At 25.0% G+C, this 16,710-nt stretch overlaps 1 protein-coding gene across 4 annotated transcripts; it reads left to right on the forward strand.

Annotated features, from left to right (window-relative positions):
• The first annotated feature begins 318 nt into the window (after nucleotides 1–318).
• Nucleotides 319–14,181, forward strand: LOC132944470 (cathepsin L-like). Of its 4 annotated transcripts, XM_061013836.1 has the most exons (17): nucleotides 319–639; nucleotides 5,908–6,123; nucleotides 6,180–6,290; nucleotides 6,346–6,456; nucleotides 8,620–8,766; nucleotides 8,838–8,924; nucleotides 8,992–9,117; nucleotides 9,182–9,340; nucleotides 9,419–9,490; nucleotides 10,013–10,126; nucleotides 10,289–10,508; nucleotides 10,704–10,852; nucleotides 11,010–11,106; nucleotides 11,618–11,889; nucleotides 13,141–13,234; nucleotides 13,363–13,436; nucleotides 13,797–14,181. In XM_061013836.1, exons 1-17 carry the CDS (start codon nucleotides 565–567, stop codon nucleotides 13,869–13,871), a joined length of 2,199 nt encoding a protein of 732 aa, XP_060869819.1. In that variant the 5' UTR covers nucleotides 319–564; the 3' UTR covers nucleotides 13,872–14,181. The 4 variants fall into 4 exon arrangements, with proteins under 4 accessions (XP_060869819.1, XP_060869817.1, XP_060869816.1 ...); XM_061013834.1 differs by lacking the exons at nucleotides 5,908–6,123; nucleotides 6,180–6,290; nucleotides 6,346–6,456; nucleotides 13,363–13,436 and adding an exon at nucleotides 13,480–13,553 and having other exon boundaries at nucleotides 323–639; XM_061013833.1 differs by lacking the exons at nucleotides 5,908–6,123; nucleotides 6,180–6,290; nucleotides 6,346–6,456 and having other exon boundaries at nucleotides 325–639.
• The last annotated feature ends 2,529 nt before the right edge of the window (nucleotides 14,182–16,710 follow it).

Genomic DNA, 16,710 nt, shown 5'->3' on the forward strand with positions numbered 1-16,710 from the left:
CCAATGTACCAAGGTTTTAAGACATAGGTAGTTAATATTATCTATAAACGTTGCCAATATTCAACCCCCCCCCCCCCCCCCCACACACACACACACATACAAATGACTATCAAGACAACCCGTTTCTTATAACCTGTATGAATGCTAAAAGGTAAAAAGCATAACGATTGAATTATTATAATTGTTATTTGTCGATGCAACAATGCTTTTCCCACTTAAAATCCATAATAGGTAAATGGTCATAAGTCATAACAACGTTGTTATTGTTTTCGTGTTATCAGTAGTTTATATTATCGACCGTTCAATGTTCATATACGGATAATGGATGTACTAACAACTTTACTGTATATAGACGTTATAGTAACCAGTAGGTATAATCTTATAAGTTAATAGCCACAAGTCACAACAACAAAATATATTTTTATTTTATTGCTACGACGCAATAACTTTGTGTCTTGTGAGAACGTTTGGGTTACTACTTACTGTACTTTAGTTTGCTATTTCACGTTGTTCATCAATGTTTTAAAATCACTACCTACATTAATCAAAGTTTAAGGAATCAAAATGAAATTACTATTTCTAGGATTTTGTCTCTTCATTGCTTTATTTGGAGAAAATGTTTCCGCTCAAAAGCACAAGGTTAGTATATTTGTAGTGGATTTGGTTTATAGTTAATTTATTTTTTTAAACTGATTACAAAAAATCAAAATTGATTTGTTTTTTCAACCATTAAATGTTTATCCTAGCAATTACTCAGTTACATCTTACATCACAAATTCTATAAATCAACTCATGAAATATAAAACTGTTAAATCAAAACCTTGGTTTAAAATTATCTGTATTGAATATTGAATCCTAATACTTAATAATTGAAATTGTGGCTAACTGAAAATTTGCTATCCGAAGGACAGGACATTTTAAAATTTCACTTTTAGGGATTTGAAACAAACTGTTTTTCATTTTAACATACTGAATACTATTCAATCTAATTACTGGTATACCTAGATTTTGAAAACATTATTATTAATTGTTATATATATAACAAACACTTATGAGGAACCTTGTATTCAATTTTCAAGTATTTTGATTCAGCGAAAATTTTTATTGACAATAATTTAGAAGACGTTACAACAAAATTTGTTGTCTTACATTTCAAATTATACGCTCAGAAGATCACGTTTAGCTCCGTTAGTTTAAAAATTTGAGTGAATTGACCTACATTTTTATTTTAAAGCGAGGTATGAGTATTATAAGATGTACAATGCTGATAAGTATTTAAACAAATAATAATAAAAAACAAAACATACGAATTCCTATAGGCTATAAATAACGCAACAATTTACATAAAAAAACTAAATCGATTTTGTCCATTTGCATGAAAATCTCTGTTTTTTCTTATTTTTTTTTCTTTGTTTTTCTCGTCACTTGAAAACTTCTGGAAACTGGATTAGATTTACTTTTTTACCAGAAAAGATACTGAAGTATCGCTCTTCTTGGAATCTAAAATTTACAAAAATGTAATATGTGAAATGAAATAATATATTCGTTTTTTGCTTTAAATTATGTAATGACTAAATAACTTCTAAACAAATGTATTATATACTACTGGTATAAGACATTATATTATATACTACTGTAGACCGAATATTGTTTAAACTTCTTTTTAAAGTAATTATGTTATATTTTAAACTAATTTTATGTTTGATATATAATATGTTATCACTGAAGCCCTGATTTCAATGCAAAGTGCATCTTTTTTGTGGCTTATCTTAGACAATGCTTTCCAAGTACCTATATAATTTGCTCATAAAACAGACTTCTACAGTGTGAAACTTTTATTTTGCGTTTTGTTGCATATTTCGATGTTTTTTCATTTTTTGAGCATTTTATAGAATTTTTTGGTAGGTAAGTTTGTTAGTTTTAATGCATTTTTATATATCGTACGACTTCAGTAGCGGATTTGATTTGTCTTCTTTGGGGAAGGAAGAAGATCCATTCGGTCCAAAAATTCTATTTTTAACTATTTACCCACTTAGCCTATACAGAGGAAAAAATATGTATCCAATAGTAACATTTGTAAGCCATGATTATAAATTCCTAAAATCTTCAACCCCCGGCTGGTCCACTTACCCGATAGGAAATGCTAATTTTGCTACGCCATTGGCACTCCCTTTAAATCAGTGACCCCAGCTTGGCCTACCCAGACGAAAAAATCTGGTGCCGCTACTGACTCTGAACTTCTAAAAAAATGTTCATCTAATTTTGTTTTTTTTTTAAATAAATGTTTAATAAATTATTTTAAATTTATTTTAAATTAGGTAGGTGTACCTTAATAAAACATTGCATTGAAAAAATGATTCTACATGTCAACTTTTAAAGGCATTAAAGTGGTAAAAAACAATTTTTATGGACACTTTTAGAGCATTTAAATCCGAACCCTAGTTATGAGCATAAGTTAAACTTGGCTAAACGCTTAATAACAGTACCTACTGGGGAAAAATGTTATATTTTGACTTTTACCTAGATAAACCTAGTTGTTACAAATGTCATACGTTGCACTTTAGGGGAATATGATTTTATGGGCAATGGCCATTTTAGTTAGCCCAGATATGTAATGTACACAATTTTAAATACTTCAATAACTATAAACTTGTTACTACCTAATTAAAACTAATTGATTTCACTGTAATAGTTATTAGGTAGTTTTATATTTTTATATATAATATACTATTAGAATTATTCGATAAACATGTATTTTAGTCTTTAGATAAACAAATTTAATTAGTACTAATAACAAAGCCAATAGCATAAATCCGAGCAAGTAGGTACCCAACCTTTTCAGTTAGATTATTTGTAAGTTATAACTTATAATACAAAGAACATAATGTTAAAAGTGTTTTTATTATTTTACTTATTTTGTTTACATTAAATTATTGGAAATATGATATATTTACTTAGTGTTTTTTAAAACTTCCCGCTAAAATATTTAAATTTAAATTTAATAATAATCCTATCAAGTCCTATCCAAGTTAAATTTAAAATTAATTCCTAGATTTAATTTCTCAAGAAAAGAAAGAATTGGGAAAAAATATGAATATAGTTTTCGCTCAAAATATGAAATTTGTCTAGGTCATTCAATTATTTTTCTGCTAACCTTAGAATTAAATGTTAGTATAAAATTATCAAGTAGGTACTTGTTAATTGGTAAAATATTCTACTAATCAAAGGCCATATTACCCACTGCACAACACTTGGATGAGAAGTAGATAAATAGATTTAACATGGGAATTGGACATAACATTTATTATGTGATTACATAATCATTCTTCTCTATTTCATTATCCAATTACTTTTATCTAAATAATTACTAACTGAACTATAAAGTTTAATATATTTTGACCTTTTATGTTTTTAGATTAAATAAAAAAAAATGTTAAATAATATATTTTGGTTCATAACCTAACTAAACTTTTTAACATTTTTAGAAACTAATGAGAACTGTCTATTGTCTCCTCATTTGTGTGTCTACCACAATGTGCCCTATTAATAATAATAAAATTATTCTCAAAATAAAAAACAGGTGGTTAAGTGGATGTTGCTCTGCTCTACAATAGGTCACAAGTGGGTCACTGTATAATGGATGGTATTAAATTTGATTTCAATGATATAATAGCATTGTGTACGAAAACGATTCTGAGTGGAAACGTTTTGTCAGTGTGGATATATTATATTATATTTATATTATTATTACTTATTATTAATACGGTAGCCGGTAAGTTGAAATAACATTATAAAATTACAGCAAAATAACTAAAATCGTTATTCATGGTTTTATGATATGTTATTTTATCCAAATTTAATCATTAAATAACTTTTAAAAAAACTGCTTTTTTATATTACAGAATAACCTACTCATGTGGAACCTTGTTTTAAATTTTCAATTATTAGCTATACAATTTAAACGTTTTATACATTTTTAACTAAAAAATCATTTTTAAATTTTAAATTTGATAAATGTTATAAACTTTAAATGCTCATAAAAAAATTTAAAAAAATTGAAAATGTCCGAAAACAAGTTGATACAAGGTTCCTTATTAGTTTCATTAATCTAAGTTCAAAAACATCAAAAATACATAGGCACAATTATTTTTTATATGCATTTATAGTTCAAAATTTCAAAAAAGTTCAAACTATTTTTGAGTTAAAAATTCATAAAACTCGTTCCTACCTTAAATAACATTAAAAGGTAGCATCAACTTTTGATGAGTGATTGAATTTAAAATTTAATAGATAAATTAACGAATTTTTATTCATCAATTTATGATATTTTGTTGTAATTAAAAACTAATAATCTTAGATACTTGGAATTTTTTCTAAATGTTAAAATTACTATTTTCCATACATGGTTATATTTTCGTAGAACATTGTTTTAAATTTTCAATCCTTAGTTGTAAAATTTAAATTTTGTCAAAATTCAAACATTAAATGCTTATTTATAAAAAAAATTTGTGCCTATATATTTTTTATATTTTTCAACTGTTACTGTAACAATACTTCACGCTTTTTTACCCAACAAATAAAATTTTATTTACATTTATAGAAAAAAAATATGATATAAATTTCAAGTGTTTACAGTTATTCATTTTTGAATTATAACAAAATAAGAAAAGAGCTATTTGAGAAATCGAGTGAATATTCAATGTTGTAAAAATTTGAATTTCAAACGCTCATAAAAATGTATTTTGACTTTCTTATGGACATTTTTTTTTGTTAAATGTAGACAAACTTATAAGATGTAATCTTGTATTACATTTCAAAGTCTTACATTTAAAAAGAAACATTTTTAGGAATAACTAACTCAAAATAATTTGCTAATTTTCGTGATTTTTCCGTATTTTGTCAAGTATTGAATTTTAAATGCTTGAAAAAAAAACTGTGACTAAGGCTTTTTAATATTTTTCAAACGCCATTGTAATAATAAATTAGTAGCCTTGTTTTAAATTGTCATGGTTTTTTAGCCAATAAATAATTGAATTGACGTTTGCAGAAAAATTAAAAAATGACTGTAAACAGTTTATTTTAAAAATTTTACCGTATATAGAAACATGCTAATACACACAACCAGTGAAAATTTCATGTATATACAGTCATTTGTTTTAGAGAACCCAAAAACCATGAATTACAGTTTTTTCTTAATTGTTATGTTGTTTTTCCTGGCGCTTTTGTGAACTACTTTAAATTTTGACCTCCTGAATGTACCAACTAGATTTACTTTCCCATCGAACAAGCCCCAAAAAATAGTGACAGACACAAAAATAAAAAATAAATTTAAAAAAAAAACACATTGTAAAATCAATACCTTCATCGCTCAGAATCTAAAATAAATAAATAAATAAGTAAGTAATAAAAAAAACACACACCATTGTAAAATCAATACATTCATCGATCTGCTCAGAACCTCAAATTTGATTCAGTAATCCTAATATACTGAATACATAGTAGTGATACATTTTAAAATAAATCGCTGCAAAACACTTATTATACTATACAATAATATTGGTCGTATTGGACTTATTTAAATATGATTTCCTTGCAATAGTTTAAATCAATGAAAATTTGAAGTGCGCTTATTGGTACACTAAAATGTCTAACATTGAGTTTAACACTGTAGAAAAGCCACGTGAAATATTCCCGTAGCATTCGTCTTGAGTTTCAATTATGGTACCTAACTAGTAACTAATAATTTATTTAATTTTTTAATGAATAAATATGTAGGTAAATTTAAAAAATAGAAAATAAGTAGTAATAACACCTCCATTCAAATATCATTTATTTGATTGTTCTCAATATTAATTTTTATGATTGTTATTTTACTGCCCACTACACTCCTGAATTATTCTGTTATAGATTGGGAATAATAAACAGTTTTTAATTTCTAAGCTTTACAATCGTCATTATTCTGTGAGAAATATTATCAATCATAAAAAAATAAAAAGAGATACTGAAGAAGGAATTAATAAATTTATTGAACAATTATCAGATATTGCATTGAAATCAATGAATGGATTATCAGATTATGGGCATAAATTAATTGAAGTAGAAGAAATTGGCAATATATCACGTGTAAGGTTAAAATATGATTTAAGATAAGACTAGGAAATTTAAACTTCAATTTGCAGACTTCAGATCAAAACAAATTAGAAGTAACAGCATGTCGTTTTAATGATTTAAATCAGAAAACAGAAATAGAAATGCATCCTGAAAAAAAAATATCAAGAAATGATTTTTTTGTGAGTTTTTTATATGTTAAATTTTTCTTGGGCTTACATACATTTTTTTTTAAAGGTTTGTGATGTATGTCAAAATACAATTAATAAGACGGAAAACGGTACATATAAAGTGGTAGAAATGGAATGTGTCTTACATGATTCTCGTGCTTATATAAGTGTTCCAGAGGTTTAACAAATTTGTAATATTTTCTATTTGTATAAAGAAAGTGTTTAATTTGTTATATATTTATAGAATATAAAAACAACTATAAATATTTCTGATATCAATAAGAATATTCAAACACCTGATCAAAATAGAAGACTTTTGAAACGAAAAATAATTGATTATTCAAAAGACTTGCCAATTTAAAATTAGTGAACAAAAAATTTAAATTGGAATTCATATCTAGCATATTAATGAAATGGATACAGAGTTTTTTTTGTAAGAACTTAATTTAAAATGTATTTGTAAAAAAAAATGACAATTTTAAAATAAGTATTAATACAATTTTTACAGATATCAAACTGGAATAATTTCAAAACATCAAATTAAAACAAAAAAGTTTTATACGAATAAATATTAGTTTAGAAAATATGAATAACAGAAAAATGTATGCAAAATACCGTATTTTTGTATTCAATTTTTAGTTTTAAAGTTCTTAGTAAAGACAACAATACATTTTCAATTAAAAATGAAAAAATGTGAATGTATGATAATTTTATATTTTAATATTTTTTTGTTGATGTATGAGTTGTAAAAATAAAATGTATATCATGAAATCAGTTGGTATAAATATTAAGGACGTTGAAGACGATACGCTTTTAGTACAAAACCATGTCTTTTACGAAAAACTCTCATGCCATAGGATAGTCGGATTTCGTTAAATTTTTTTTATTAAAAAAGAGAACATTTTGCAGGTTGAATAAAAGCCAGTTTTTCAAAATTATAGTTATATAAGCTAAAATATTCATTTGAATAATGCTCAATATTTGTTATTTTTCAAATGTATTTTTCTAGCACTATTTTAAGTAAAATGAAAATGGCCTTGATCCAATCTGAAATAAATTTTTACTTTCAAATAAAAAAAAATGATCAAAATTCTACTTAAAAATGAGGCGTGAAAGATTTTCCTGTGAAGTCATTTTTATTGATATAATACATCGTATCAAGGGCTTCCTGACACTTCCTGAAAACCCCCGTCTCCGTATCATTTTATACAGATTGAATATTTCACTTAAAAAAAAAAAATTGAACTATAATTGATATAATATTATATATATATTTGCTTTTTGTTTGTACATCCATTATTACTGTTGAATAAAAATTGAGAATGGGATGTCAATATAGGTGATCACAATCATCTAGATTTATTTAGTAATATTTCATTTGTTGGAAACTGTCTAAAAGTTTTGTTTTACAACTAACAAGTTTCTTATAAGTATATCAGATTAAAAACTAAAAATTAAAGAGTTCAACTGTGTTGAATACAATTCCAAAATATGAAACATTCTACATCGTTATAACTTTTAATTCTTGTGTAATTACAAATTTTTTTCATACATTTTTGTCTTTAATTAGTTCCATGATCAATATAAGCTAAACCAAATAATATAATATAAAAAAATTTAATAAAATAAGGTATAACTTGTAAAATAATAGTAATTTTGCTAGAAAGTAACCCGAAAACTGTATTATGTTCACTCCTTTTTAATTAGTAGAAAAGCTATTTCTCTCAAAAATGAACATATTTAATAGGAGGCATCACTCATAGAATTTGATTGTAAAAATAAGTGTTGATTTCTCCCTAGCCAAATGAATACCCAACGATAGATAATTAATAGTAAGACAATATATTTGTTAGGGTTAGGATAATACAACTACAAAATTACTACAATAAAGGTATTAACTACTTAGAACTAATAGCGACCAAACTTCGGTCTTCTCATGCAGGATGGTCACATAACGCACAGATAAAACACCATGACGCTCGCAACAATCTGCTCCTATTCCAACAACAGAGTTAATGATAGTTTTGTATTTCATGGATTGTAACGGCTAATAATATTAAAAATATAAATTAATGGATACATATTACAAAGGTAACTTTAAGCATAAAAACATGAATTTTTTTTCATTACCTGCACATATTAAATTATTAAATTTGTTGGAAACACTTAAAACCAATTTACTAATTTAATCACATTGCCAGAAACAGAAAGTCAAATTCCATAAGAACACAGGACAACACTTAATAATGTTTTGAAAGTTATATTATTTTAAAATAAAAAATAAATATAATGTATGTTTAAAACTAAGCTTTATTAAAGTAGTTATTTATTTATTTTTTAGCCATCCCCTTTGGGAGGTTATAACGACATTGAAGCTGACAATGAGAACATCAGAAAACTGGCTCTCTTTTCATTAGATTCTATAACACAACAAACAATGTCTAAGAGATCCTTGGGGTTAATCAGAGTCGTCTCCGCAAAATCTCAAGTATAATTTTCAATTATATTAAATATATATTAATTAGGTAAAGTTATAATTCATAATTATTTAACTTTCAGGTTGTTGCAGGAATAAATTATAAAATAAAATTATTAGTATGTGAAAAAGATTCAACACAGGGCGAGAACATTGTTATGGATCCTAAAGTGTGTATATTTTATTCTCATTGACAATTTGGTCTTTTATTAAACTTTATATAATTACTTTTTTTAGAATTGTCGTTCTTGTGATATAACCATCTGGGAACAATCATGGTTGAACAATAAAAATGTTACTAAAGTGGCTTGTTCTAAACCTTCTGACATTTCTTCATTTTCAAGCGTAGCTGTAACTAAAAGAGTAATATTAATCTGAAATGTACCTAAGTAAAAATAAAATATATTATACATTTTACCCTGCACAGGACATACATGAAAATGTAAATCTTGGAGCAAAAATAAGTTTGAATTCTAATGACAAGAAAGTTCTAGACATAGTGACTTATGCTTTACTGTCTATTGATATACAAGAAGGATCTAACAAACCACATGTGTTATCAAAAATCATAAATGTATCCAAACAAGTAAAAAAAAAATAGTTAACATTTATAAGTTTGTAATCATTTGAATTAAACCCTTAACTAAATTATTTGTTACTATAGATTGTGTCTGGAATTATCTACAATATTGAATTGGAATTATGTGATAATTCTACAAGTGAAGTTGATGAAAAGGTAATCTTTCAAATAAATTATTAGATAGTTTAATGATTAATTTGTTTTTAAATTTTTATTATCTCAATAACTGTCTACTAATATTGATAAATAGATACAACATTGTGGCAATTATTTGATACCAATACTGTTTTATAATTATTTCATATTTATATTTAATTCATCATAATTTTTAAATAAAATTAGTAAGTAACGTAAAATAATGTTATTGAGGAAAAACTGTTGGCAGTTGCAAACATAATCATAATGGTTTCTCTTTATTGTTGTTATTTTATCTTATTTTATGATTTTTTTGTTTCTTTTCTAAGGCACCACTTACATTTGAAAAAAAAAGTTTGTTCCCTTAAAATTTGTTTAAAACGGATTTACAGCAAAATATTTATGAACCTATTTATTAATTGTTATCATTTTTGATTGTTAGATGATAATTTATAAAATGTATACTATTTATTAATTACCTTACTTATTATAAAAATAAAATGATTGCTACTTATATTATTATGTATTTTTGTAATATTACAGAACTGTAGGATTTGTAATATTAAAGTATGGGAACAGGCATGGGAGAACAACAAAAATATCTCAGAATTCAATTGTTATAAACCTCATAAAACTAACTCAGATATATCAAATTCTGTAAGTTCACATAACTAATGTTAAATATTAATTATTTATATCAATTACATTTTAAACCCATTTTAATAACCTTTTATCTATAAAAATCTATAGAAAAAAGATACTATAATATACATTATTCAATATTATATTGTTTAATAGTTTTATTCTTTTTTTTTTTAGGAAAAATTAACTACCAAGAAAAATAATATTGATGATCGATTACAACTAAAGTCAGATTTTGAAAATTTTATCATGACACATAATAAAATTTATACTAGTCTTGGAGAAAAGAGTAGAAGATTCAGAATATTTGCTGCTAATATGAAAAAAGTAAAATTATTACAAAACCATGAACAAGGAAGTGCTATTTATGGAGCTACACAATTTGCAGATCTTACAAGTAACAAACCATATAATTTAAAAATAATGTTTGTCAATTGCAATTTATCATTTATGTTTCAATATAAAGAACACAATAAAAAAACTAATTTTTTTAAATTTCTACCTCTTTTTTGTAATTTAAAATCAGACTAATTTTTTAATATTTACTACTCACATTATTAAATAATACAATAATAATTTAATATTTTGATAGAAAATGAATTTAAAAAAAAATACTTGGGCCTGGACTCTTCGTTGACAAGCAAAAAAACATTACCTATGGCAGTTATACCTCAAAGTGCTTCTATTCCTAATGAATTTGATTGGAGAGACTATAATGCAGTGACACCAGTAAAAAATCAGGTAAAACTATTGACACGTAATTTTAAATTATATTTATTAAATTTATAATCATTAATAATTATACATTTTAATTATAAAACATGTTGAAAAAATGATACAAAGTATGTAGAGTACATCAAATAAAATGATGAATTGCATTTATACATTGTCATTTTAGGGAGCTTGTGGATCTTGTTGGGCATTCTCAGCCATAGCCAATATTGAGGGACAGTATGCTTTAAAATCTAAAGAACTGCTATCTCTCTCAGAACAAGGTAATTAATAAAATAAATTTAGTATAAGTATTAAAAAATTGGGTTATCAGTTTTCTAAACATAAGTTTAAAACACCTTTACTTATATCCCCATTGTGTCTGTCCGTCCGTTAGTTAACAATACATAGTTACAATTGTTGATACTAATTTTACAATTTTGGTAATAGTATTCTAATTTAAAAATAAGAAACTAGAAATACATTTACTAGAGACTTATTAGTATAAATATTTTAATACTACAGTTGAATAAATAAATAATTTCATAAAGGTTCTATTAAAAATAAATTCATACCATACTAGTAGCTAGTATAATAAAAATAACAAATACTTATTTGTTTAGTTTTAAATTGTAATATAGATTCATACTAAACAATATTAAAAAATAGGTACCAAAATATAAGAGTACCAAATTCTTTTAAAATTGTATGGAAATAATAGTTAATTGTGTTTTATTAAAAAAATGAGTGCTATCCTTACTTGTTATTTTATTGATATAAGCTTTATTTTTATAGAGCTAATTGATTGTGACAATTTGGATAATGGATGTGGTGGTGGTTTAATGACTCAAGCATTTGAAGCCGTTGAAAATTTAGGAGGTTTAGAGACAGAGTCTGATTATCCTTATGAAGGACATGCAGATCGTAAAGGATGTCAGTTAAAAAAAAGTGATGTAAAGGTATCAATATCAAAAGCTGTGAATGTATCTACAGATGAGGAAGATATTGCCAAATTTTTAGTTAAACATGGACCTCTTTCTGTTGGGGTTAATGCTAATGCTATGCAGGTATGACATAAACAATTTTAATATTTTATAATATAATGAGGTAAGGTCGGGTTAACCAAACAGTGGTTATGCAAAATCTCACTTTAACTGCATATATCTCTTGCTATTTTCATATGAAGTATATATTTTTTTTCAACTATTAATAAATTAGTCATAAACTCATATTTATTTTCAAAATAGAGTTTAGATAATTTTTGGTTGAGAAATAAATATTTAAATGGGTGGGCAAGTGGATGTCGCTCTGCTGTACGGTAGGTTACAAGTGGGTCACTGTAATGGATGGTGTTAAATTTGAATACAATGATATAATATCATTGTATAAGAAAAACGATTCTGAGCGAAAACTGTCAGTCAGCCTATGATATTACCAAGTATATTTGATGATATTATTGTGAATAAAGTAATTTATATATAACCTATTTACGTATAGCATATTTTCAATTTTTAATCCTTAGCTATAAAAGTTGAACATTTTATAAATATTTAACTACAAAATAATAATTAAATTACTCTTGTATTCAATATTTTTATTTTTACCTCATGTCCTCATTGGTATAATAGATTCTGAGCAGACCAATGAATGTATTGGTTTTACAATGATGCGGTTTTTTTGTGTCTAAAAACACTTTTATAGTAGAAAAAAATACTCTGATTTTCAATTCTGAGAAAATTATCTTGTAGCAAATTGAATATTGTTATTATTTCTTTGAGGAGTCAAAAGAAATTCTCAGTTCTCTTCAAAATAATAGGGAATAACAAAACAATTATAACAATAAAACGGGATTGATTATAAAAAACTATTTTTTGGCATAAATTAATTTAGTTTTTTTATTGTAAACCAAAAACGAATAACCGTAGACTTGAAATTTTTTCCAAATATTTATAAGCATTTTCTATACACAATAAAAATATTTTACCTCTTTTAAACCACCTATAGAAATTTTAAATTTTCTTAATTGTTTTGTTTTTTTTATGATTTATGTATCATTATTCATTATAATCATAACATTTTATGATCATCTCTGCCTAGAATCGTTTTTCATTGTATACATTGGTTCATCATTGAATCAAAATTTAATACATCCATAACATTGATACTTACTCAGTAATAGAGATACGCTCGTACCTACTATACAGCAAAGGGACTTCCGTGGTTCTTTTTTCATCTAAAATAAAAATTTAAATTTTTAGAATAACTAACCATACATTCATAGTTTACTTACACTTATTGCTTATTTACCGTTGTTTCAGTTTTATATGGGTGGTGTATCACATCCAATCCATGCCTTATGTAGCCCTAAATCACTGGATCACGGTGTGGCCATTGTTGGCTATGGAGTCCACAGTAAGTTATTGCATCATATTTTACAATAATTTATTAAAAAATTAATTATGTGCCAATATAGTGATCTTTATAATAATTTTCAAATCAAAAAATTACTTAAGTTAACATCAAAAATATTTTCATTTTAGGAACTAAATATACCCACAAAAATTTACCATATTGGTTAATTAAAAATAGTTGGGGACCTGGATGGGGAGAAAAAGTAAGTTAAACTCAGATATATTAAACTATATGTTTTTTTTCAGAATATCCTTATTTAAATGCGACTTTACCGTTTTGGACCATTAAAAACAGTTGGGGCGACAAATGGGGCATGCAGGTAATGGGCTTGTAAAAATTAAGCCACACAATAAATCATAATATTTTTTCAATAATTATGTGGTGCTTATTTTTAACAATTAGAAAAATGGTCCAAATAGTGTGAAAAAATAAGTATTATGTTTTTACTTTAATGCAATGTGTTTGTTTGGTTATACTTTATAGTTTAGACTATTATTTACTTAATTGTTTAATGGGGATTAACTTTGAATTATACAATTCTATAATATACTATTTGTTATAGGGTTACTACTTGCTCTACAGAGGTGATGGATCTTGTGGAGTCAATCAAATGGTTTCTTCAGCAATCATTGAATAATCTCATGTTAAATTTTAAATAAACAATTTAAATATTTTACAAGCCATTAAATATTCTCAAAATGATATACCTAATTTTAAACATTGTATTAATGTTTCATTATTTGATATAGAATTTTTTTATATTAATTTGAACTTACAAATAGATCTTTAGTGTATCTAACACTGTCTTGTATTAATCATAAAATGAAGATATATCTTAATCTACTTAATTTTTTTATATTTAACATTAGGTACTAAGTATGTTTTAATTATTTTTAATTATTATTATATTATACACAAACTAATATAGCATCAGAGTAATTATAACATTTATTTGTTTTATATATTATAGTTTATTCCCCTCAGAGTTATTTTTCTAACGCATTAAAAATATATTTTTTAAATTTAATGTTAACAAATTCAACGGACAATGGGAGACCATTTCAAAATAAATAATTAAAATTATTGACAATGACCACTATCATGCGTCAAGATAGACTATTGGACTTTTAAATTATCCACATAGAAAGAGATATGTGTAGATAGTCATATTAATAATAAAACTATTTAAAATAAATATGCTGATAAATAAGTGTCCACTATAGTTACATATTTCTAGTACAGTGAAACTTCCAATTAACAAAATTTTTGTGAAGCAAATGTATTTTATGAAATTCTCCATAATACAAATTTGTATTTTGTTGCTCATGAGGCCACAAGACTTTGTTATAAGTATCACTTAATTATATTATAGAACTTTAAAAAAAAACTTAATTTGATACATTTTGTAATATTATGGCTGTCAGTGGCAGATCTAGGATTTCTTTATGGGGGGTGCCAAGGTTAAGGTCTCGTATTCTGTAAACACCATACTGATGGTAAGATTTTTTTTAGTCCTCAAAATGAATTTGCTTATTATTCAAAAGGTGGCAAATCAATTTTTTTTTTGTATGGTACCAATTTCGTTTAGAAATTCCTACTGAAAAATATATATTAGGTAGAGTACCTATTTGTTTTCCAGGAAGCAACATGCCAAGTAGCTAACCTCCGCCCCCTGGATTTTACTTTAAAATGCTCTATACATAATATATCTTAAATAATGAGTTTAAAATTTAAAATTTAAAATATAAATATATACCAATTTTTAACCAATTACAAAAATGAATAAGACAAAAACTGAAAAAGTGGGTAAGTGGATGTCAATCTGCTGTACAGTAGGTTACAAGTGGGTCACTGTATGGATGTTGTTAAATTTGAATTCAATGGTATAATACCATTGTATAAGAAAAACGGTTAGTCAGCCTATGATATAACTAAATATATTTGATGATATTAAGGTGAACAAAGTAATTTATATATAACCTATTTACGTGGAATTTTGTTATAAATTTTCAATCCTTAGCTATGAACGTAGAACATTTTATAAATTTTTTACTACAAAATAATTATTAAATTTTAAATGTGATAAATTTTGTTAACTTTAAATGCTTATAAAAAAAAATTGTGCATATGTATTTTTAATATTTTTTAACCTCTATTGTAACAATATATCAGGAGCGTTGCATTAAATTTTCACACTTTTTTACCCTACAAATTATATATTATTGATATTTATAGAAAAAAAAACTAAAATAATTGAAAACTGACAAGATCTGTAAACAGCTCAAAAAGAGTCAAATTATTTTCAAAATTGTATGGTATATATAAATGTTAATATAAACATTCAGTGAAATTTTCAAGTATCTACAGTCATTCGTTTTGTAATTACAATAAAATAAGAAAATCGTTACATGAGAAATAGAGTGAATATCAAATGTAAAAATATGAATTTCAAACGCTCATAAAAATTGAATTTGACTTGAGTACATTTTTTTTTTTTTGATAAAGGTAGATAAACTTATGAGGAATCTTTTATTACATTTTCAAATCTTAGATTTAAAAAGAAAATTTTTTATGAATTTCTAACTCCAAATAATTTGCAAATTTTCCTCATTTTTATGTATTTTGTTAATATTTGAACTTTAAATACTTATAAAAATATTGTGACTAAGAATTTTTAATATTTTTCAAATTTCATTGTAACAATATAATAGGAGCATATTAAATTTTCAAGCTTTTTTGGCCAACAAATAAAGTTTAATTGACATTCATAAAAAAAAAAAAACTAATAAAATTGGAAACTAAAGATGTCCCTAAACAGTTCAAAACAAATAAAAATATTTTTAACATTTTTGAAAATTTTATCCTGTATTGAAAATGCAAATATAAACAAGCAGTGAATATTTCATCTAAATACGGTCATTTGTTTTAGAGTTACACCAAAAACCAATATCGAATTAGTCGAATACCGTTTTTGCGTAAAAATTCCCGTTTTCCCTTTACTTTTATGTTGTTTTTCCGGCGATTTTAAAATTACATTGATCTACTTGTAACCTACTGAAGAGCAGAGCGATACCCACTTACCCACGTTTTTTAGTTTTTTTTTCTATAAATGTTAATAAAATTGTAATTGTTGAGTCAAAGAGCTTTTCAATATAATGTTACAATAGAAGATGAAAAATATTAAAAATACAAAGCCACAAATTTTTTTTATATGAAATTATAATTTGAAAATTATTTTATAGTTAAATATTTATATAATGCTATACCTAAACTATTATAGCTAAGGATTGGAATTTAAAACAAGGTTCCACGAAGTAGGTTATTCTGTAACCAAAAAACCTCAAAACTATAAAACAGTTTTTTTTATAGTTATTTTATGTTCAAATTTGGACGAAATAATAAATTAAACGATTCGAATATCCATACACCACTGTTCCGCGAACAAGTGATCTTACATTCTTACTTCGAACGTCACA

The sequence above is a fragment of the Metopolophium dirhodum genome, chromosome 5 (assembly GCF_019925205.1).
Source record: "Metopolophium dirhodum isolate CAU chromosome 5, ASM1992520v1, whole genome shotgun sequence".
NCBI classification, from domain to species: domain Eukaryota; kingdom Metazoa; phylum Arthropoda; class Insecta; order Hemiptera; family Aphididae; genus Metopolophium; species Metopolophium dirhodum.

Excerpts from the sequence above, each read along its gene's own strand:
- LOC132944470 (XM_061013836.1), top strand. The coding sequence starts at position 565 with ATGAAATTACTATTTCTAGGATTTTGTCTCTTCATTGCTTTATTTGGA. Across the intron at positions 9,491-10,012 it reads CAAGTGAAGTTGATGAAAAG|AACTGTAGGATTTGTAATAT; the intron begins GTAATCTTTCAA and ends GTAATATTACAG. Across the intron at positions 13,437-13,796 it reads GACCTGGATGGGGAGAAAAA|GGTTACTACTTGCTCTACAG; the intron begins GTAAGTTAAACT and ends TATTTGTTATAG.